This window comes from Rana temporaria, chromosome 4 (genome assembly GCF_905171775.1).
Source record: "Rana temporaria chromosome 4, aRanTem1.1, whole genome shotgun sequence".
Taxonomy (NCBI): Eukaryota; Metazoa; Chordata; class Amphibia; order Anura; family Ranidae; genus Rana; species Rana temporaria.
In genome coordinates, this window is record NC_053492.1 from 158,251,758 (window position 1) to 158,269,924 (window position 18,167).

The following is an 18,167-nucleotide window of genomic DNA, read 5'->3' on the forward strand; positions in this document are numbered from 1 at the left end:
TACACCCCAGATATCCCCCCAGCACTTTCACTCCTCTACACCCTAGATATCCCCCCAGCACTCTCACCCCTCTACACCCCAGATATCCCCCCAGCACTCTGACCCCTCTACACCCTAGATATCCCCCCAGCACTTTGACCCCTCTACACCCCAGATATCCCCCCAGCACTCTGACCCCTCTACACCCCAGATATCCCCCCCAGCACTCTGAGCCCTCTACACCCCAGATATCCCCCCAGCACTCTGACCCCTCTACACCCCAGATATCCCCCCAGCACTCTGACCTGTCTACACCCCAGATATCCCCCCAGCACTCTGACCCCTCTACACCCCAGATATCCCCCAGCACTCTGACCCCTCTACACCCTAGATATCCCCCCAGCACTTTGACCTGTCTACACCCCAGATATCCCCCCAGCACTCTGACCCTTCTACACCCCATTTATTTATTATATTTATTTTTATTTATTTATATATTTTTTCTCCTTCTCTGTAAACAGTCTTTTGTGAGCTGTGCAGCTTGTCGGGGATTTTCTAGCCCTGCAACCCACGGACCCTTTGCTTTTGACCCCTATTGGCCTACCAAAGGTGATTTGCTGCGTTGCTATGTCAAAAACGCTATACCTTTACTATCAAGGACATTTCTCTTATTATCTATATAATTCTTTTCTATTTTTGTATCTACATTCTAACCTCTACTATATGTTTTCTTTTTTCTTTTCTATGAGTGTGCTCACATTGTGGATCTTGATTACCACTTATTCAGCATTTGTATATAATATTCCTTTTTTATACTGAATCAGATTCCTGGTGTTACGCTTGAAAACTTCTGCCAAATTGCACTTTCGACGAATGCTGTCGTTTACTATGCATCATATATGCCCTATGAATACCTCCACTGAGGACCATATGCCATGTAATTATACATTTAGATATTCATTCTTTTTATTTTCTTTTCTATATATATGTTATTAACCCTTTAAACTGTATCATTACAGACACAAATCTGTTTCTCTGCTAAACATGCATTCCTCGTCTTCGTCCTGAAGAAGCCCCACGGCGAAACGTGCGTTGGCGACTTCTGAGGAATATACAGTGGCTAATAATTATAACAATTTTTTGTATTATTATTTTTGTATCTGCTTTTGTATTTATATGCTATCAATTAAAACTTTTTTAAACTACTTCCTTGGCCTTAAAGTCTGACCATCAATGTCCACTCGTTAGATATTGTTTCTTTCCTTCTACACCCCAGATATTCCCCCAGCACTCTGAGCCCTCTACACCCCAGATATCTCCCCAGCACTCTGACCCCTCTACACCCCAGATATCCCCCCAGCACTCTGACCCCTCTACATCCCAGATATCCCCCCAGCACTCTGACCCCTCTACACCCTAGATATCCCCCCAGCACTTTGACTCCTCTACACCCTAGATATCCCCCCAGCACTCTGACCCCTCTACACCCCAGATATCCCCCCAGCACTTTGACCCCTCTACACCCTAGATATCCCCCCCAGCACCCTGATCCCTCTACACCCCAGATATCCCCCAGCACTCTGACCCCTCTACACCCTGCTTTGGGGAAAGTGCAGGGGCCCCCATGCGGCTGGGGCCCCTGGGCAGTGCCCAGGTGTGCCCTCTCATTAAGACAGCCCTGGCGATGACATCACTCCCGCGCATGCGTGTGGGAGATTTCAATCCGGCATGGGTCGGCGGGGCCGGCCCTTTAGCCGAGGATTCCCCTCTGCGCATGCGCCGCTGCAATCAGCGGCGCATTGCGAGGGGAATGTCTCCTAAACCATACAGGTTTAGGAGAAATTCTTTATACCTGTAGGTAAAAGTAAAAAATGTGGGTTTACGACCACTTTAAATTGCAGCTTACTATTTATGTGCGATGACTGCATTCATTTTCTTTTTAGGCTTCCTTTCTTCTTTTTTCATCTAGTGATCTGGCCAGTAGGTTTCTTATTTTTCAAAAGAACAAGCTCTCTTGCAGAATGTACTAGTTACAGAGATGAGACAAAACATTTACCACTGGCAGGGGAGCTTACAAAGATCAGCTTTTTTTTAATGTTAAGCCTTAACACCAAAAAAGGAAAAAAAAAACTGCCGTAATTGATTATAAAGTGTTAGCGGATGTTTGGCTTCAATGTGTTAGTGTGTTTAAATCTGCTAGTCCATCCAACACTCTTCCCCCCCCCCCCCCAGACTGACAATGCTGCTTTCTGCTGTGCCTCCTGTCCTCCTTTATCCAGAGTGGCATGTCTATAACGGGAGGTGCACTACTGCCCACATCACCAATTGAAAACGGTGGGAAAAAATTGAAAAAAAATAAATAAAATATGAATGCAGCCATCACATCTAATGATTGCTAAACTTCAATATATTACATTGTTGGTTTTGGGTTTAAAGCCACTTTTACATGCTTGCCTCCTAGGATATATTCATCTCCCTCTACTTAGATAAAGTGATAAAAGGGACATGCCCCCCATTAGAGATTCTGCACCACTTTTCTGCTTGTCTGAGATTACATTCCAGGAGGTTGGTGACCGGGACCTCATTGTGGAAAGGTGGGGACAGCACTGAGGTTGGAGTGCCTATGCCAGACAGGGCATGTTCAGTCTGTGTATGCCCAGTCCCCGAGCCTCACAGAGGAATCAGTTGTTATGGAGTAGATGACCCATCAGATGCTGCCAGTGTGCCCCATCAGATGCTGCCAGTGTGCCCCATCAGATGCTGCCAGTGTGCCCCAACAGATGCTGCCAGTGTGCCCCATCAGATGCTGCCAGTGTGCCCCATCAGATGCTGTCAGTGTGCCCCATCAGATGCTGCCAGTGTGCCCCAACAGATGCTGACAGTGTGCCCCAACAGATGCCGCCAGTGTGCCCCATCAGATGCTGACAGTGTGCCCCATCAGATGCTGACTGTGCCCCATCAGATGCTGCCAGTGTCCCCCATCAGATGCTGACAGTGTGCCCCATCAGATGCTGACAGTGTGCCCCATCAGATGCTGCCAGTGTGCCCCATCAGATACTGACAGTGTGCCCCATCAGATGCTGCCAGTGTGCCCCATCAGATGCTGACAGTGTGCCCCATCAGATGCTGCCAGTGTGCCCCATCAGATGCTGCCAGTGTGCCCCATCAGATGCTGCCAGTGTGCCCCATCAGATGCTGCCAGTGTGCCCCATCAGATGCTGCACAGAACTTACCTGTCTCGGAGCGAGTCAGCGGTGGCTTCCTGCACGTCCTCCATGTCTTCATCATTTCTCTCACAGCGCCTGACGTTTCAGCCAATCAGGTGACCGGTAACAGACTAAACAGAGAACGCCCAGCATTGGGTACTGTTCACATTTTTGGGCGCCTATTAGAGCCTACAGCTCTAATCGGGCGCTTCCAAAAAACACCCCCGCCGTTGTAATTCCGGTGCCCGAAAGAGGGCCGGACACCTGAATAGGGGGTGTCAGCAGCGACCATAGATAGATTCATGCAATGCAATGGTGATTAGAGCGGTGCAGGAGAGAGTGGGCGGCGCTCCTGCACCCTTTATGGGCGCCCCATCACTGGTGTTAGAGTGTAGAGGAATTAGAAGACCTGTCAGGTTTTTTTGCTGTTTGTGCCCCAAAAGGGATTTCTATTTGTTCTCTGTACTGTTATCACTGGGAGTGAAAGTGAAAGGTTGTCACCAGAACAGTAATAGAGGGGATTCTTCCAATGGGGACACTAGTTCTGGTGACCCTGGTTAATTCTAGGGATTCCCCTTACTCTGGAAGGATTTCTTCTCACTTCCTGGTTTGGCTATGTGATAGGAAGTGAAGGGAAATCTCCCTAATAGGTCACATTCAAAAAACAGGCAGGGGTTATAAACCTCTTTATTTTCACATGTAAGTTAGATATGATTAGGAAAGAAGTGATGCAATCAAACAGGGGAAAGTTCACTCCCTTAATATAAATCAAAATAAACAAAAACCAAAAGGTTGACGCTGCGCTAAATTAAATATTGAATTATAAATGTAAATAGCTGCTAGCACTAAATTGTGTACAACAACTTGGTAACATAAAAAAGAAAAAAACAGTGCAGCGCTAGTGAGTGATATTGTGCTCATATAAATTAATAATAAACAAAAAAAGTCATTCTGGAATAAACTGAAAATATAGCCAGAATAGGAAAAAACATAAAAATGCAGATGGATATATGAAGAAAAAGTCTTAAAAAGCCACGAAACAAAGTTCATATGACTCTATCCAGTAATTTTCCTTGTGAAAGAGAAGTGGATTGTGCAGACAATGTGAAAGACTCTTGATTGATGTGAGGTAAGCTGTCACCAATACACCCGTGAGGAAGGATAAGATTGCCTGCTTACCAGATGAAAAGACTGTTTTGCATCAGTCTAATAGGGCCTGTGGGAAGTCTGGTCTCCCAATACCTTAGCCGTCAAGATAACCACGGTATAGTTCAGCATACAATCCGAAGAGTCATAAACCAAAAAAAAAGAGAAGAAGGACCTCTCATAGCGTATAACGTTTAACGTCATCGCGTTCCGTCCTGAACGCCGGCTGTGTTTTCCTGACCGAGTAGCGAGAAGCATCGGAACAAGAGATCGGAGACGTTTTGCTATCCATGCTGTATTTATATTGCCTAATTGTAAGTGCAATTTTTATTAAACCCTCTTTTATTTTTAAACGTTATACGCTATGAGAGGTCCTTCTTCTCTTTTTTTTGGTTTATGACTCTTCGGATTGTATGCTGAGCTATACCGTGGTTATCTTGACGGCTAAGGTATTGGGAGACCAGACTTCCCACAGGCCCTATTAGACTGATGCAAAACAGTCTTTTCATCTGGTAAGCAGGCAATCTTATCCTTCCTCACGGGTGTATTGGTGACAGCTTACCTCACATCAATCAAGAGTCTTTCACATTGTCTGCACAATCCACTTCTCTTTCACAAGGAAAATTACTGGATAGAGTCATATGAACTTTGTTTCGTGGCTTTTTAAGACTTTTTCTTCATATATCCATCTGCATTTTTATGTTTTTTCCTATTCTGGCTATATTTTCAGTTTATTCCAGAATGACTTTTTTTGTTTATTATTAATTTATATGAGCACAATATCACTCACTAGCGCTGCACTGTTTTTTTCTTTCTTAATATAAATCAAGCTGCACAATAGCGTATTTCTTTTCCATGGAACCTATAAACCCTACAGACTGAACATCTCCAGCCTGGGTTGTGATGTGTTGGCACGGTGTGGGCACACACAGCGCCACCTAGCGGCTGCCAGGGCGCAGTGCACATCTATGGGAATGCCGGGGATGCGTGGCCCTGTGCTCGGTGACGTTCTGGGAGTGAGAGGAGTTTCCGGAGCTGGGGATGAGTGTGCCGGGCGGCGCCGGTATATCCATAGCATAGGACTGTCTCCGGAGGAGGAGGGGGAGCTGCGTCATCCGGGGATGAAGGGGTGCACGGTGCGGGCTCCAGGAGGAAGGTATGGGGGGGAGTCATCACCTGTACACCCCATATCAGACACACAGGGTGCATTGTATCCAGTGCAAGGATGGCATAGAAGGGGCAAGGGGGTCTATCTACATATACAATGCATGGACTATGTACTTATAGAGCGATATGCCCTTACAAAGCATGCACTATATACATATAGAGAGATCTGCCCATACAATGCAGGGACTATATACATATAGAGTGATCTGTCCATACAATGCAGGGACTATATACATATAGAGAGATCTGCCCATACAATGCCTAGACTAGGTACATATAGAGAGATCTGCCCATACAATGCCTAGACTAGGTACATATAGAGAGATATGCCCATACAATGCTTAGACTAGGTACATATAGAGAGATCTGCCCATACAATGCTTAGACTAGGTACATATAGAGAGATCTGCCCATACAATGCAGGGACTATATACATATAGAGTGATCTGTCCATACAATGCAGGGACTATATACATATAGAGTGATCTGTCCATACAATGCAGCGACTATATACATATAGAGAGATCTGCCCATACAATGCCTAGACTAGGTACATATAGAGAGATATGCCCATACAATGCTTAGACTAGGTACATATAGAGAGATCTGCCCATACAATGCTTAGACTAGGTACATATAGAGAGATCTGCCCATACAATGCTTAGACTAGGTACATATAGAGAGATCTGCCCATACAATGCCTAGACTAGGTACATATAGAGAGATCTGCCCATACAATGCCTAGACTAGGTACATATTGAGAGATCTGACCATACAATGCTTAGACTAGGTACATACAGGGTGATCTGCCCATACAATACATGGACTAGGTACATATAGAGATATCTGCCCATACAATGCTTAGACTTGGTACAAATAGAGAGATCTGCCCGTACAATGCTTAGACTAGGTACATATAGAGATATCTGTCCATACAATGCATGGACTACATATAGAACAACCTGTCCATACATATAGAAACAATCTGCTCATTTAATACCTATATACATATAGAGTGATCTGCCCATACAATGCCTAGACTAGGTACATATAGAGAGATCTGCCCATACAATGCATGGACTAGGTACATATAGAGAGATCTGCCCATACAATGCCTAGACTAGGTACATATAGCGAGATCTGCCCATACAATGCCTAGACTAGCTACATATAGAGAGATCTGCCCATACAATGCATGGACTACATATAGAACAACCTGTCCATACATATAGAAACAATCTGCTCATTTAATACCTATATACATATAGAGTGATCTGCCTAAACAGTGCCTGGGCTGTGTACATATAGAGCGATCTGCCCAATCGGTGCCTGGGCTGGGTACATATAGAGTGATCTGCCCATACAATGTATAGACTGGGTACATGTAGAGAGATCTGACCATACTACTCCTGGATCCAACCTAGACAGATCCCATGGCAGATATGTAGCGCTGGCAATGGGTTGTATATAGATGAAGGGATAAGGGCATTTCTAGGCTGTACTGATGCTATAGAAATTATTAGCAGACCTCCTGCTTGTATGTGCAATGCACTGGGGGATGCCCTTCAATATATGTAAAATCACAGGAAGGAAGGCACACAAAAGGGAGCAGGGTTGTGGCACTAATATCTCTGAGGAGAAGGTCAGATCTCTGTGTGACAACCTTGGAGCCATTACAGGTGGGGTCCCACAGGCTCTGGGTGTACCATGCAATGCCTATGCAGTATGCTGGCAGAGAAAGCCTTTGTACTTGAACATGTCATTTATTATGCTGTTCTGCTGCTTTCTCTAATATACTTCCAGACAGAAAATCCTAATCTGCTCTGACTCTGACTCTAAATCCCAATTAGTGCTGTTTGTCCAATTTTCTGTATGTTTGCTCTGCTGGTTTTGAAGAATTTCCTCCCGTTTTCTGATAACAACTCAGCCCTTTTTATTCTGGGCAAGCGTGCCTATGTCTCTTGTGTCAGTGAGGGTGAACTCACTATATAGAAGGGCCTTAACAAGCCAGTGTGCCCACATATATTTGCATCTAAAGCAGGGGTCTCAAACTGGCAGCTCTTCAGCTGTTGCAGACCTACAAGTTCCATGAGGCATTGCAAGGCTGACAGTTACAAGCATGACTCCCACAGGCAGAGGCATGATGGGACTTGTAGTTCTGCAACAGCTGGAGGGCCACCGGTTTGAGACTTCTGATCTAAAACCTCTGGATAACTGATAAGTGTGCTGGGAAAAATTAGTTTTGCTTGTTTGATGCACTGCAGATGGCATCACACAGGATAGGCACAACAGTTGAGGTGGGCACCACTTGTACTATACAAGCGTTGGGTGCATAGGCGTGCGCACAGGGTGTGCCCAGGCACACCCTAAACACCCTTTACAGCACAGATTCCTCTTACTTCCCTGGCTCCCTCCTTCCCCCTGCAGTGCTACCAGCTTCTTTCCTCTCCCGCCAGCTGTTGCTGCAAGGATGTTTTAGGATGAGTGAAGGAAGGGGCCCATAAAGATGTAATTGACCATCCCCTTCCCTTTTTGAATGAACATCGTGAGTGATCAGTAGTGTGTGTTTGAGCTTTGGGGTGCACACCCTAATGCAAAAGACTGCACACACCTATGGTTGGGTGAGGCCTAGTGGTTCTTGTGGACAAACTGTTGGCGCTATATAAATCCTGTATAATAATAATAATAATTTACAAGATCTTCCCACAATTATCAAAGGATGCACTGCCCATATATGGAAATGAAATCGACCAAAATATCATCTTTGTAAAGTTCCTTTGTAAATGTACTTTATAGGAAATGATTCAGAAAAGGCTTATATAGTCATCCACGTATCATACAGCTTTATTCATTACTTACCATTACTGCCTATGATATGTCTGTAAAATGTAGTAAGATTTTTTTCTTATTCCTGACACTGTGTTTTAAAAAGAAGGTGCATGTGTATATTATTTATTTATATATATATATATATATATATATATATATATATATATATATATATATATATATATATATATATATATATATAGAGATATATATCATATTTTTTCTCTTCCAATATATATATATATTGGGAAAAAATATTATTTATATATATATATTTATATATAGATAGATATATATATATATTGGAAAAATTCAATTTTATATATATATATATATATATATATATATATATATATATATATATATATATATATATATATATATATAAAATTGAATTTTTCCAATATATATATATATATCTATCTATCTATAAATATATATATATTTTATAATATAATTTTTTTCCCTATATATTTAATCTTCATTCATTGCTGAGAGTGCCAACTTGTGTCCCGCAAGACACAGATAGGCTTTTAATAGGAAAAATGTAATTGTGAGTAGAATTTGACAGAAGAAAAGGGTGCCGCCATGAGGCATGTTAACCAGGTTTATAATGGAGGATTGGTGTTATCACAGTGTCACCGGTGTGTATGTAAATCAGTGTGCTGACTCTCCTCGCCTGTGACTAGAGTGCGGCTCATGTTGTGGGAGGACAGGAATCTTTGCTGCCTCAGGGGATGGATATTCTTGCTGGCAGCTTGCAGTTGCTTCATGTATTTTTTTTCTTCTCCTGGAGAGCAAGTATAGACAGGGTGCTTGGCTTTGATGCAAACATACATTAATCATTTCTCTCTTTTTGTTTTTGTGTGTTCCATTCACTAGGATTACAGAGAGGATGGCATGGATTTAGGAAGTGATGCTTGTAGCCGTTCGAGTTCAGAATCAAGCTCCAATAAAGTGACCCCCTGCTCGGACTGTAAATCTTCCCCCAGTCTGGATCTGGCTGCTTTGGAGGATTATGAGGAGGAGGACTTTATGGTGGACAAGGTGAGCGATGAGTGGGAGGATGAAGATGAGGAAGAAGAGGTTAGTGCTGATGATGGCTTTCCTAAGGACAATTGTTTTGTGACGGGCAGAAGTTTAGCAGAGGAGTTTGAGGACATTAAAGGTGGGGATTTGTCTATCACTAATGGCAACCCTTCTCATCGGCACAAATTAAACGGGAACTTAGTCACTGGGAAACCCCCAACTAAAGCAAAGCACAGCCCTCCAAAGCCGCAGAATACTTTGAGCAGGGCACCTCCAGTGAACTCATTTAGTGCTTCAGCTGCCATCATGAGGGATGAACCTCAACTCCCTACTATGGACTGGGAAGCCTTGGAGAAGCACCTTGCAGGACTACAGTTTCAGGAACAGGAGTCCCGGAAACAGAGACAGGCCAGATCCAATTACACATCTGTAAGTGTTTTTCTTCTTATTCAAGTTTACACATGGAAATATTACTGCACAGGAACTTTGGGCCAGTGTTATGTTGCTGGCCTGGATACATATTAAAAAGGAGTACTAATAACAGAGATACTTGAGATTACTTCTCTCTCAGTATCTCTCCTCCTCTCTCTCTTCTCCTTTCTCTCACTCTCTCTCCTTCTCTCTCTCCTTCTCTCTCCTTGTCTCTGCATGTCTGTCTCTCTCTCTCTCTCTCTCTCTCTCTCTCTCTCTCTCTCTCACACACGCTCTCTCTCCTTTTTCTCTTTCTCTCTCCTCTCTTCTCTCTCTCTCTCTACCCCTCCTCTTTTTCTCCCTCTCTCCACTCACTCTCTCTCTCCTTTGCTCTCTTGTCCTCCCTATCTCTCTCTCGATATCTTTCTCCCCCTCTTTCTCTCTCTCCTTCGCTCTCCCCCTCTCTCTCCTTCTCTTTCTCTCTCCTCCCTCTCTCCTTTGCTCTCCCTCTCCCCTTCTCTTTCTCCCTCCCTCTCCTTGTTCCTGTTTCTCGCCTTCTCTCTCTCGCTCTCTCTCCTTCTCTCTCTCTCTCTCCTCCTCACTCTCGCTCTCTCTCCTTGTCTTTCTCTTGCGCGGTCTCTGCGTGTCTGTCTCTCTCTCTCTCCTCTCTTTCACTCTCACTCTCTCTCTCCCTCCTCTTTTTCTCCCTCTCTCTACTCACTCTCTCTCCTTTGCTCTCTTGCCCTCCCTATATCTCTCGCTATCTCTCTCCCCCCCCTTCTCTTTCTCTCTCCTCCCTCTCTCCTCCCCCTCTCTCTCTCCTTCGCTCTCTCTCCTTCGCTCTCTCTCCTTCGCTCTCTCTCCTTCACTCTCTCTCCTTCACTCTCTCTCCTTCACTCTCCCTCTCTCCTTTGCTCTCTCTCTCTCTCTTTCACTCTCTCCTTTGCTCTCCCTCTCTCCTTTGCTCTCTCTCTCTCTCTTTCACTCTCTCCTTTGCTCTCTCTCTCTCTCTCTCTCTTTTTATCGCTCTGTTTCTTTATCTCTCTCTCTCTCTCTCTCTCTCTCTCTCTCTCTCTCTCTCCTTTGCTCATTCTCTCCTTCTCTCTCATTCTCTCGCTTTTCCTACTTCTCTCTCTATCGCTCTCTCTCTCTTTGTCTTTCTCACTGCCTCTCTCTTTTTCTTTCGTTCTTTCTCTTTCCTCTTTCTCTCTCTCTCACTTTCTCCTCTTTTTCTCTCTCGCTTTCTCTCCTCTTTCTCTCTCCTTCTCTTTCTCGCTCCTCTTTTTTCTCCTTCTCTTTTCCTCGCTTTCTCCTTCTCTCTTGCTCCTCCTCTTTCTCTTTCGCTCTCTTGCTTTCCTTCTCTTTTTCTCTCACTCTCTCGCCTTCTCTCTCTCCTTTGCCCTCTCTCCCCTTCTCTTTCTCTCTCCTCTCGCCTTCTCTCTCTCTCTCCCCTTCGCTCCCTCTCCTTCACCCTCTCTCTCCCCTCCTCTTTCTCTCTCCTCTCTCTTTTCTTCACTCTCCTTCGCTCTCTCTCTCTCCTTCTCTCTTGCTCCTTTTCGTTCTCTCTTGTTCTTTCTCCCCTTCTCGTTTTCTCTCTCTCTCCTTTTCTTTTTAACTCGCTATCTCTCCTTCTCTTTTTCTCTCGCTCTCTCTCATTCTCTTTCTCTCTCTCTCTTGTTATCTTTCCTTCTGATGCTATCTCTCTCCTTTTTCCCTCTTTCCCCCTCTCTCTCTCTCCCCCTCTCCCTCCTCCCCCTTTCTCTCTCCCCCTTCTCTCTCTCTCTCTCTCTCTCTCTCCCCCCCCTCTCCTTCTCCCCTCTCTCTCCCCCTTCTCTCTCTCCCTCCCCCCCTCTCTCTCTCTCTCTCTCTCTCTCTCTCTCTACCTCTCCTCTTTCTCTCACTCACTCTCTCCCCATCTCTCTCTCCCCCTCTCTTTCTCTTCCACCCCCTCTCTCTCCCCCCTCTCTCTCCCCTCTCCTCCTCTCTTCCCTTCTCTCTCCCTCTCTCCCTCCTCTTCTCTCTCTCTTTTCCCTTCTCCTTTACTGTCTCTTTCTCTGCCCTCTTTCTTTCCTCCTCCTTTTCGCTCCCTGTCTTTTTCTTGTGTGCTTTCTCTCCCTCCCTGTAAATTAACTGAACTCCTAATCCAGAAAATACTATTTTGTCTGTGCTCCCTGCTTTAAGATCATTGGAAACCATAAAAGAAAATTTGGGCCTGTGCCCGCCTCCTCAAATAATAGCTATGACATGCCAGTGTGGTTCCAAACTTTCTTTTTGTTCATTCTGTGACATGTGTGGGTGCACTATATATTTTATTTTACAGGATTGTTGTTTTCTGAATTCATATTCTGTTTTCACTCTATTAGTGAAATGCTTAAAATAAGATACAAATATACTTATAAACAAATGTTACCATGGAATAGTCATTCTGTTTTAATGAAGAAGGTTACATGTAGTATGTATGTAGTCTTATTTGATAAGATCATGTAGTTGCCCATAGCATCCAGTGGAAGCCACATAGACGTCATCATTCACATCATTAGAACAGACATACTGATGAGCTGAGAAGAGGTTGTACATGTGAATGCATCCTGCTATGTGGGGTTAAATGAGCCCCACAGAGATGACACACTAGGAGTTTTATTGGGCTGCCTGACATAGGCGTTCAGCGATCTCTGGGGCCCTGCTGTCACAACATAGCTGAAAGGAGTGTAATGGTAATAAAAATAGTGACCAGTGTTTATCCATGTGTCCAAGCACAGGCTGGGGTTATTTCAAGAAAGAAGTTGTACCGGTGGAATTCACATCAGTGTTACAGTCACTTTAAATCTTAGTAGAGTTTCGTATGAACATTTGTACAAAAAATCTTGGTACATTTGATGAAAATCATTAAAAAGTAACATTCGATTTTAGAATGAATGGACTTTCCTGAACGAAAACCACCTATGTATGTTAGGACAATGAGCTTTCTACAACTACAATTATCCTTTACCTCCGTCCTGCGTCTTTTTTGTTCCAGTACACCCCAATGCAGATAGGTTCACATCTGAGTGTTGTGGTGTGCTAAAACCTAGGTGTGCTGGGGTCCTATTCAACATGAGTGACAACACATTGTGTTTCATGCGTAACATGATAAAACTTGTGTTAATGCAATGCAAAGGTATTAATCTGCTATTAAAGTATACAGAGCATCAATGGGCATATCTAAACACTGACATGTGGGAAGGGGGATAAGGCCATTAATCCTTTATATACTCCATCATAGAGCTTACACTATTAGAATGAGGGTGAACATGCTAGCACTGGAGGGCGGAGATGGTATGTTTCAGTGTTTGGGGCAGTGGCGGCTGGTGCTCAGTATTTTGGGGGGTGGGAAGCAAACCTGCCACCCACAGGAGATAGGCGGTGGCTACCAGTGCCCCCCCCCCATACGGGAGACAGGCGGCGGCAATCAGTGCCCCCTGCGAGAAACGGATGGCGGCGAAAAGTGGCCTTAGCTGAGGAGGCTGATTCTGCTCCTCACTCCAGCTTCCCGAGGGAAGAGTCAGGGCCAGGAGGAGAAGCAGGAAGATATTAGCGAATTATAATTTCCTAATGGCACACAACTGGGTGGGTTTAGCGTGCTGTGCCCCGAGCCCACCCTTTTTTGAAGCCAATTAGAGCTTCAGGCTCCATTCACACCTAGGCGTTTTAACGCCTGAAGCCCGACGCTATTGCAGCCTAAAATACGCTGGAGGGGTGATTTAACATTGTTCTCTATGGAGATGGTTCACATCTCCACGCCGAACGCTGAAACGCCGTACGCCTGAAGCTCAAAACAAGTCCCTGACCCTTTTTTTCAGGCGGCTTCGGCGTTCGGCAAAACCGACAATGTGTAAATCACCCCTCCAGGGAAAACAAGGTTAAAAAACGACGCGTTTTGTCGCGGTAAATCGCGGTACAAAACGCTGCGCTAAGGTGTGAATGCAGCCTTAGGCTTGTTTGGCTGTACTTCTGTGGATCACAGGAGTGTAGTTCGTTCTGCACTCCTGTGACCCGTTTTCAGTAGACAGTGGGCTGAAGCCTGTTGTCAGCAGATGTCACAGAGCCAGACCAGGCTAGGGAAAGATCAGGACCATGTGGTCGGGATCCACCCAGGAGCCTGGACCGGCACCTGGCTCAGCCTCCCAGCAATCCACCCCCTCCACAGTCCAGCACTTCAGTGAAGACAGGGGGGCAGAACAGAGAGCCGGCGACTGACAGTTACCAGCTCTCTGCTCACAGAGCTCTGAGAACTGAGAGATCAATGCTGTTTGATCACTCAGTCTTAGAGCCGGGAGTGACAGATGCAGCATCCAACTAGGTAAGTATGATTTAAAAAAAAAAAAAACTTCTTAGTCACCAGTTTTCCACCAGTGACAGGAGTGAAGGAGATAGTGATGCCCAACATGCTGCCTGCTCTACAGTGTACAGAGACAGACCCTTAGCCTGTCTCTGTACACCAATTTAAAGTTGGTCTTAAAACAGAAGTATGGGTTTTATTTATTTTATTAAGAATCATGCTTAACTAGGTGGATGCAGCATTGGTCCCATGCTGCATCTGTCCTCTACCTTATCTAACACTAAGAACCGAGCGATCAAACACAACTGATCGCTCGGTTCTCAGAGCTCCCTGAGCAGAGAGCTGGTGACTGTCGCTCACTGGAGTGCTGGGCTGTAGAGGGGCAGGACGATTCCTTCAGCATGAGATTGTTGCTTTGTTGTTCAGTGTTACAGTTTGAAGTAAAGATTTTCCTTTAAAGCGGGGGTTCACCCTATCGACGAAAAAAAAAAAAAAAAAAATTATTTTACCATAAAATCAGGCATTGTAGCGCGAGCTACAGTATGCCTGTCCCGAATTTTTTACCCCTGTACTCACCTTGTTCTCGTAGATTGAAGATACCGGGGAATGGGCGTGCCTATGGAGATGGAGGATGATTGACGGCCGGCTCTGGCGCGTCACGCTTCTCCGGAAATAGCCGAAATAGGCTTGGTCTTCACGACGCGTGCGCATAGCCTGTGCGCAGGCGCCGTGAAGAGCCGAGACCTACTCCGGCTGTCTTCGGGGAGAGTGACGTGCCAGGGCCGGCCGTCAATCATCCTCCCTCTCCATAGGCACGCCCATTCCCCGCGGGAGCCGAAAAATACGATCTCCGATTACAAGGTGAGTTCGGGGTTAAAAAAATCGGGACAGGCATACTGTAGCTCGCGCTACAATGCCTGTCTCGATGGTAAAATGTGTCGGGGGGGGGGTGAACTACCGCTTTAATAAATTCATATAGGTTATTTATAGCATGCTGATATGCACAATTATATTTATCTCCCATCTGTTTTATTGTGTTGCCAAATGTTTTTGTTAATTTGGGACTGCTTTTACATCATATTTTACACTTTCTGAGTTATTTGTATTCTTTAAAGTGCTGTAAGCTAGAACAGCCAACCAGATTTCAGTTTACTGGGGTAAAATCAGGGTAAAATCAATCTAATTGGCTTAATTTAGCTACAACATTTTGCCATTGTCTTTTTTTTTTTAATTTTTGTTAGCCAGGCTCTGAAAGAATAGCAGGTCATGGTAAATTTTGGCGGACTAATTAGCTGTCACGTTAATCTTGCTTTGGCATAATGAATGATTACATTAACATCTATCAGTTTACACCTCACCTCTGTAAGGAAAAAATTATACTGTATTTATACTTGCAACATGAGCCATTTTGTCATTTTATATTATAAATTGTCTTTCCATTTCAGTTTAGCGTACAGACCTTCCTCAGAATTCCCCTTTCCTTTAAAGTAGATGTAAGCATGAATTGGGTGACATGTTTTGCTAAATTACTGTTTATCACAAGCAATTGCCACATTTATCCTTATAAAATATCGGGTTCACCTTCTTTTCTTAGGGCTCATGCACAGTGCAGCTCAAAGACGCTCCTCCTACAGGCTTTTGAGCTTTTTTGAGCTCTCATATTTACTGCCTGGAAACTCCCCTCTATGTTAGCCAATGTGTCCATGCACACTATGGCTCTTTCAGGAGTTTACAGACATATGCTCTTACAGGCAGAAAAAAAACTCACCAAACTCGTGTTTCTGAGAGGAGCTTTTGAGCAGAAAAGACGCCTAAGTGCACAAAAAATCCGCAAAAGAGCATGAAAAAACTCCCAAGAAGCTTGGAAACACACAAACAAAATAGGAAAAATGAACTGAGGCGAGGGTTTGTGAGAAAAAAACACTTATGCTCAAAAAAACAAAAACAAGCTCAAAGAAGCTCAATAAAAACACACAAAAGAGCCCAAAAAAGTACAAGCTCCAAGCTGAAATAAAAGCTCATTAAAAACAGTTGCATGAGCCCTAATACTTTTTTGCATCTCTGTGCTCTTCTCTCCACTAGCCTCTTTCATGCACCTCTTGTATACTCATATGTGCTCCAGCGTCAGGTGCACGTCATTTCTTGGATGGCATCCTGATAGTCACAAGAGTGACAACATAGGAACGCAATTTGGAGACAGTTGTCATCCCACAACATTAAAGTGAAACTTCACTCTCTCAATAAATATTGACTGTTTTTATTCCTTATGCTGCTAGGATTAGTAAATAGATAGAAAAGTAGAGCACAGCCTCCTTCCTGACTACAACAGCACAAAACAACTTATTCACTTCCTGGTTATTTCCCGCCTGGACTACTACAACTCCCTCCTCACTGGCCTACCTTTACACAGGCTATCTCCCCTTCAGTCTATTATAAATGCTGCTAGATTAATTCACCTTACTAACCTATCCGTGACTGCGGCCCCTCTCTGTCAATCCCTTCACTGGCTTCCCCTACACTATTGTATACATTTAAAATACTAACATCGCCCCCAGCTACGTCACCAACCGCATCTGCAGATATCACCCAAATCATCCCCTCCACTCCTCCCAAGATCATCCACAACATCGCCTCCAGCTACATCACCAACCTCATCTGTAGATATCACCCAAATCATCCCCTCTGCTCCTCCCAAGACCATCCACAACATCGCCCCCAGCTACATCACCAACCTCATCTGTAGATATCACCCAAATGGTCCCTTCCACTTCTCCCAAGACCATCCACAACATCACCCCCATCTATATGACCAACCTCATCTGTAGATATCACCCAAATCATCCCCTCCACTCCTCCCAAGACCATCCACAACATCGCCCCAGCTACATCACCAACCTCATCTGTAGATATCACCCAAATCATCCCCTCTGCTCCTCCCAAGACCATCCACAACATCGCCCCCAGCTACATCACCAACCTCATCTGTAGATATCACCCAAATGGTCCCTTCCACTTCTCCCAAGACCATCCACAACATCACCCCCATCTATATGACCAACCTCATCTGTAGATATCACCCAAATCATCCCCTCCACTCCTCCCAAGACCATCCACAACATCACCCTCATCTACATGACCAACCTCATCTGTAGATATCACCCAAATCATCCCCTCTGCTCCTCCCAAGATCATCCACAACATCGCCTCCAGCTACATCACCAACCTCATCTGTAGATATCTCACAAATAGTCCTCTCCACTCCTCACAAGACCTCCTGCTCTCCAAATCCCTTGTTACCTGCTCCCATGCTTGCCTCTAGGACTTCTCCAGGACCTCTCCAATCCTCTGGAACTCCCTGCTCCAGTATGTCTGGTCAGCCCATACCCTGTCCACCTTTAGGTAATCCTTGAAAACTCACTTATTTAGGGAAGCCTACCTCACCTCCACCAAAGAACTGTACCCTAGTCACCTCAGATCATCCCCTGTATCTATTACCTTTTGTACCACCACTCCCTCCCTTTAGATTGTAAGCTCCATGAGCAAGGCCCTTCTACTCCTTCTGTATTAAACTGTATTGTAATCACACTGTCCCCCTTTAAATTGTAAAGCGATGCATAAACTGCTAGCGCTATATAAATCCTGTATAATAATAAAAATAGTAGGCTCCACCACTGTTGTAAAACATGATTCTCTCCTTACATTTCATATTTCCAAATACGTTGTGAGTGTTTCTAACTTTTTAGACTTTGGAGAAAATATCACAGCTCTTTTGAGACCCATGCCAATGTTAGCACTGATTTAGAATCATAAGCAGAACCACAGATAAGGGTTATTTTGATAAGAATTGGAATGGATGCGCATTTCCCCCCCTAAATGTATCTTTAGTACAGCATGTAACTGTATTTAGTCTAGGTTTTAGCTGGCTGCCCTTTACCCTGTGGCATGGTGCTGTATGTTTATAGTAAGATATCGAGCTTATTGTCTACACTAAGCCAGGAAGGAAGCTAGAAGGAGGAAGGAATTAGCTTATTTCCTATGCAAATAAATCCTGCAAATTCAATCTGAGAACAATTTGCAATAGG

General features: G+C 44.5%; 1 protein-coding gene across 3 annotated transcripts in view; it reads left to right on the forward strand.

Moving 5' to 3' along the window:
- LOC120936705 (schwannomin-interacting protein 1) overlaps nt 1-18,167 on the forward strand; it is a 541,245-nt gene that overhangs the window by 384,525 nt on the left and 138,553 nt on the right. For 2 of the 3 annotated variants that reach the window (XM_040349262.1, XM_040349263.1), the window contains one exon: nt 9,210-9,785. In XM_040349262.1, the coding sequence (XP_040205196.1) occupies nt 9,210-9,785 (576 nt within the window). Of the gene's footprint in view, nt 1-5,343; nt 5,488-9,209; nt 9,786-18,167 lie in introns of those variants that run through there. The other variant, XM_040349265.1, reaches the window with a different exon arrangement.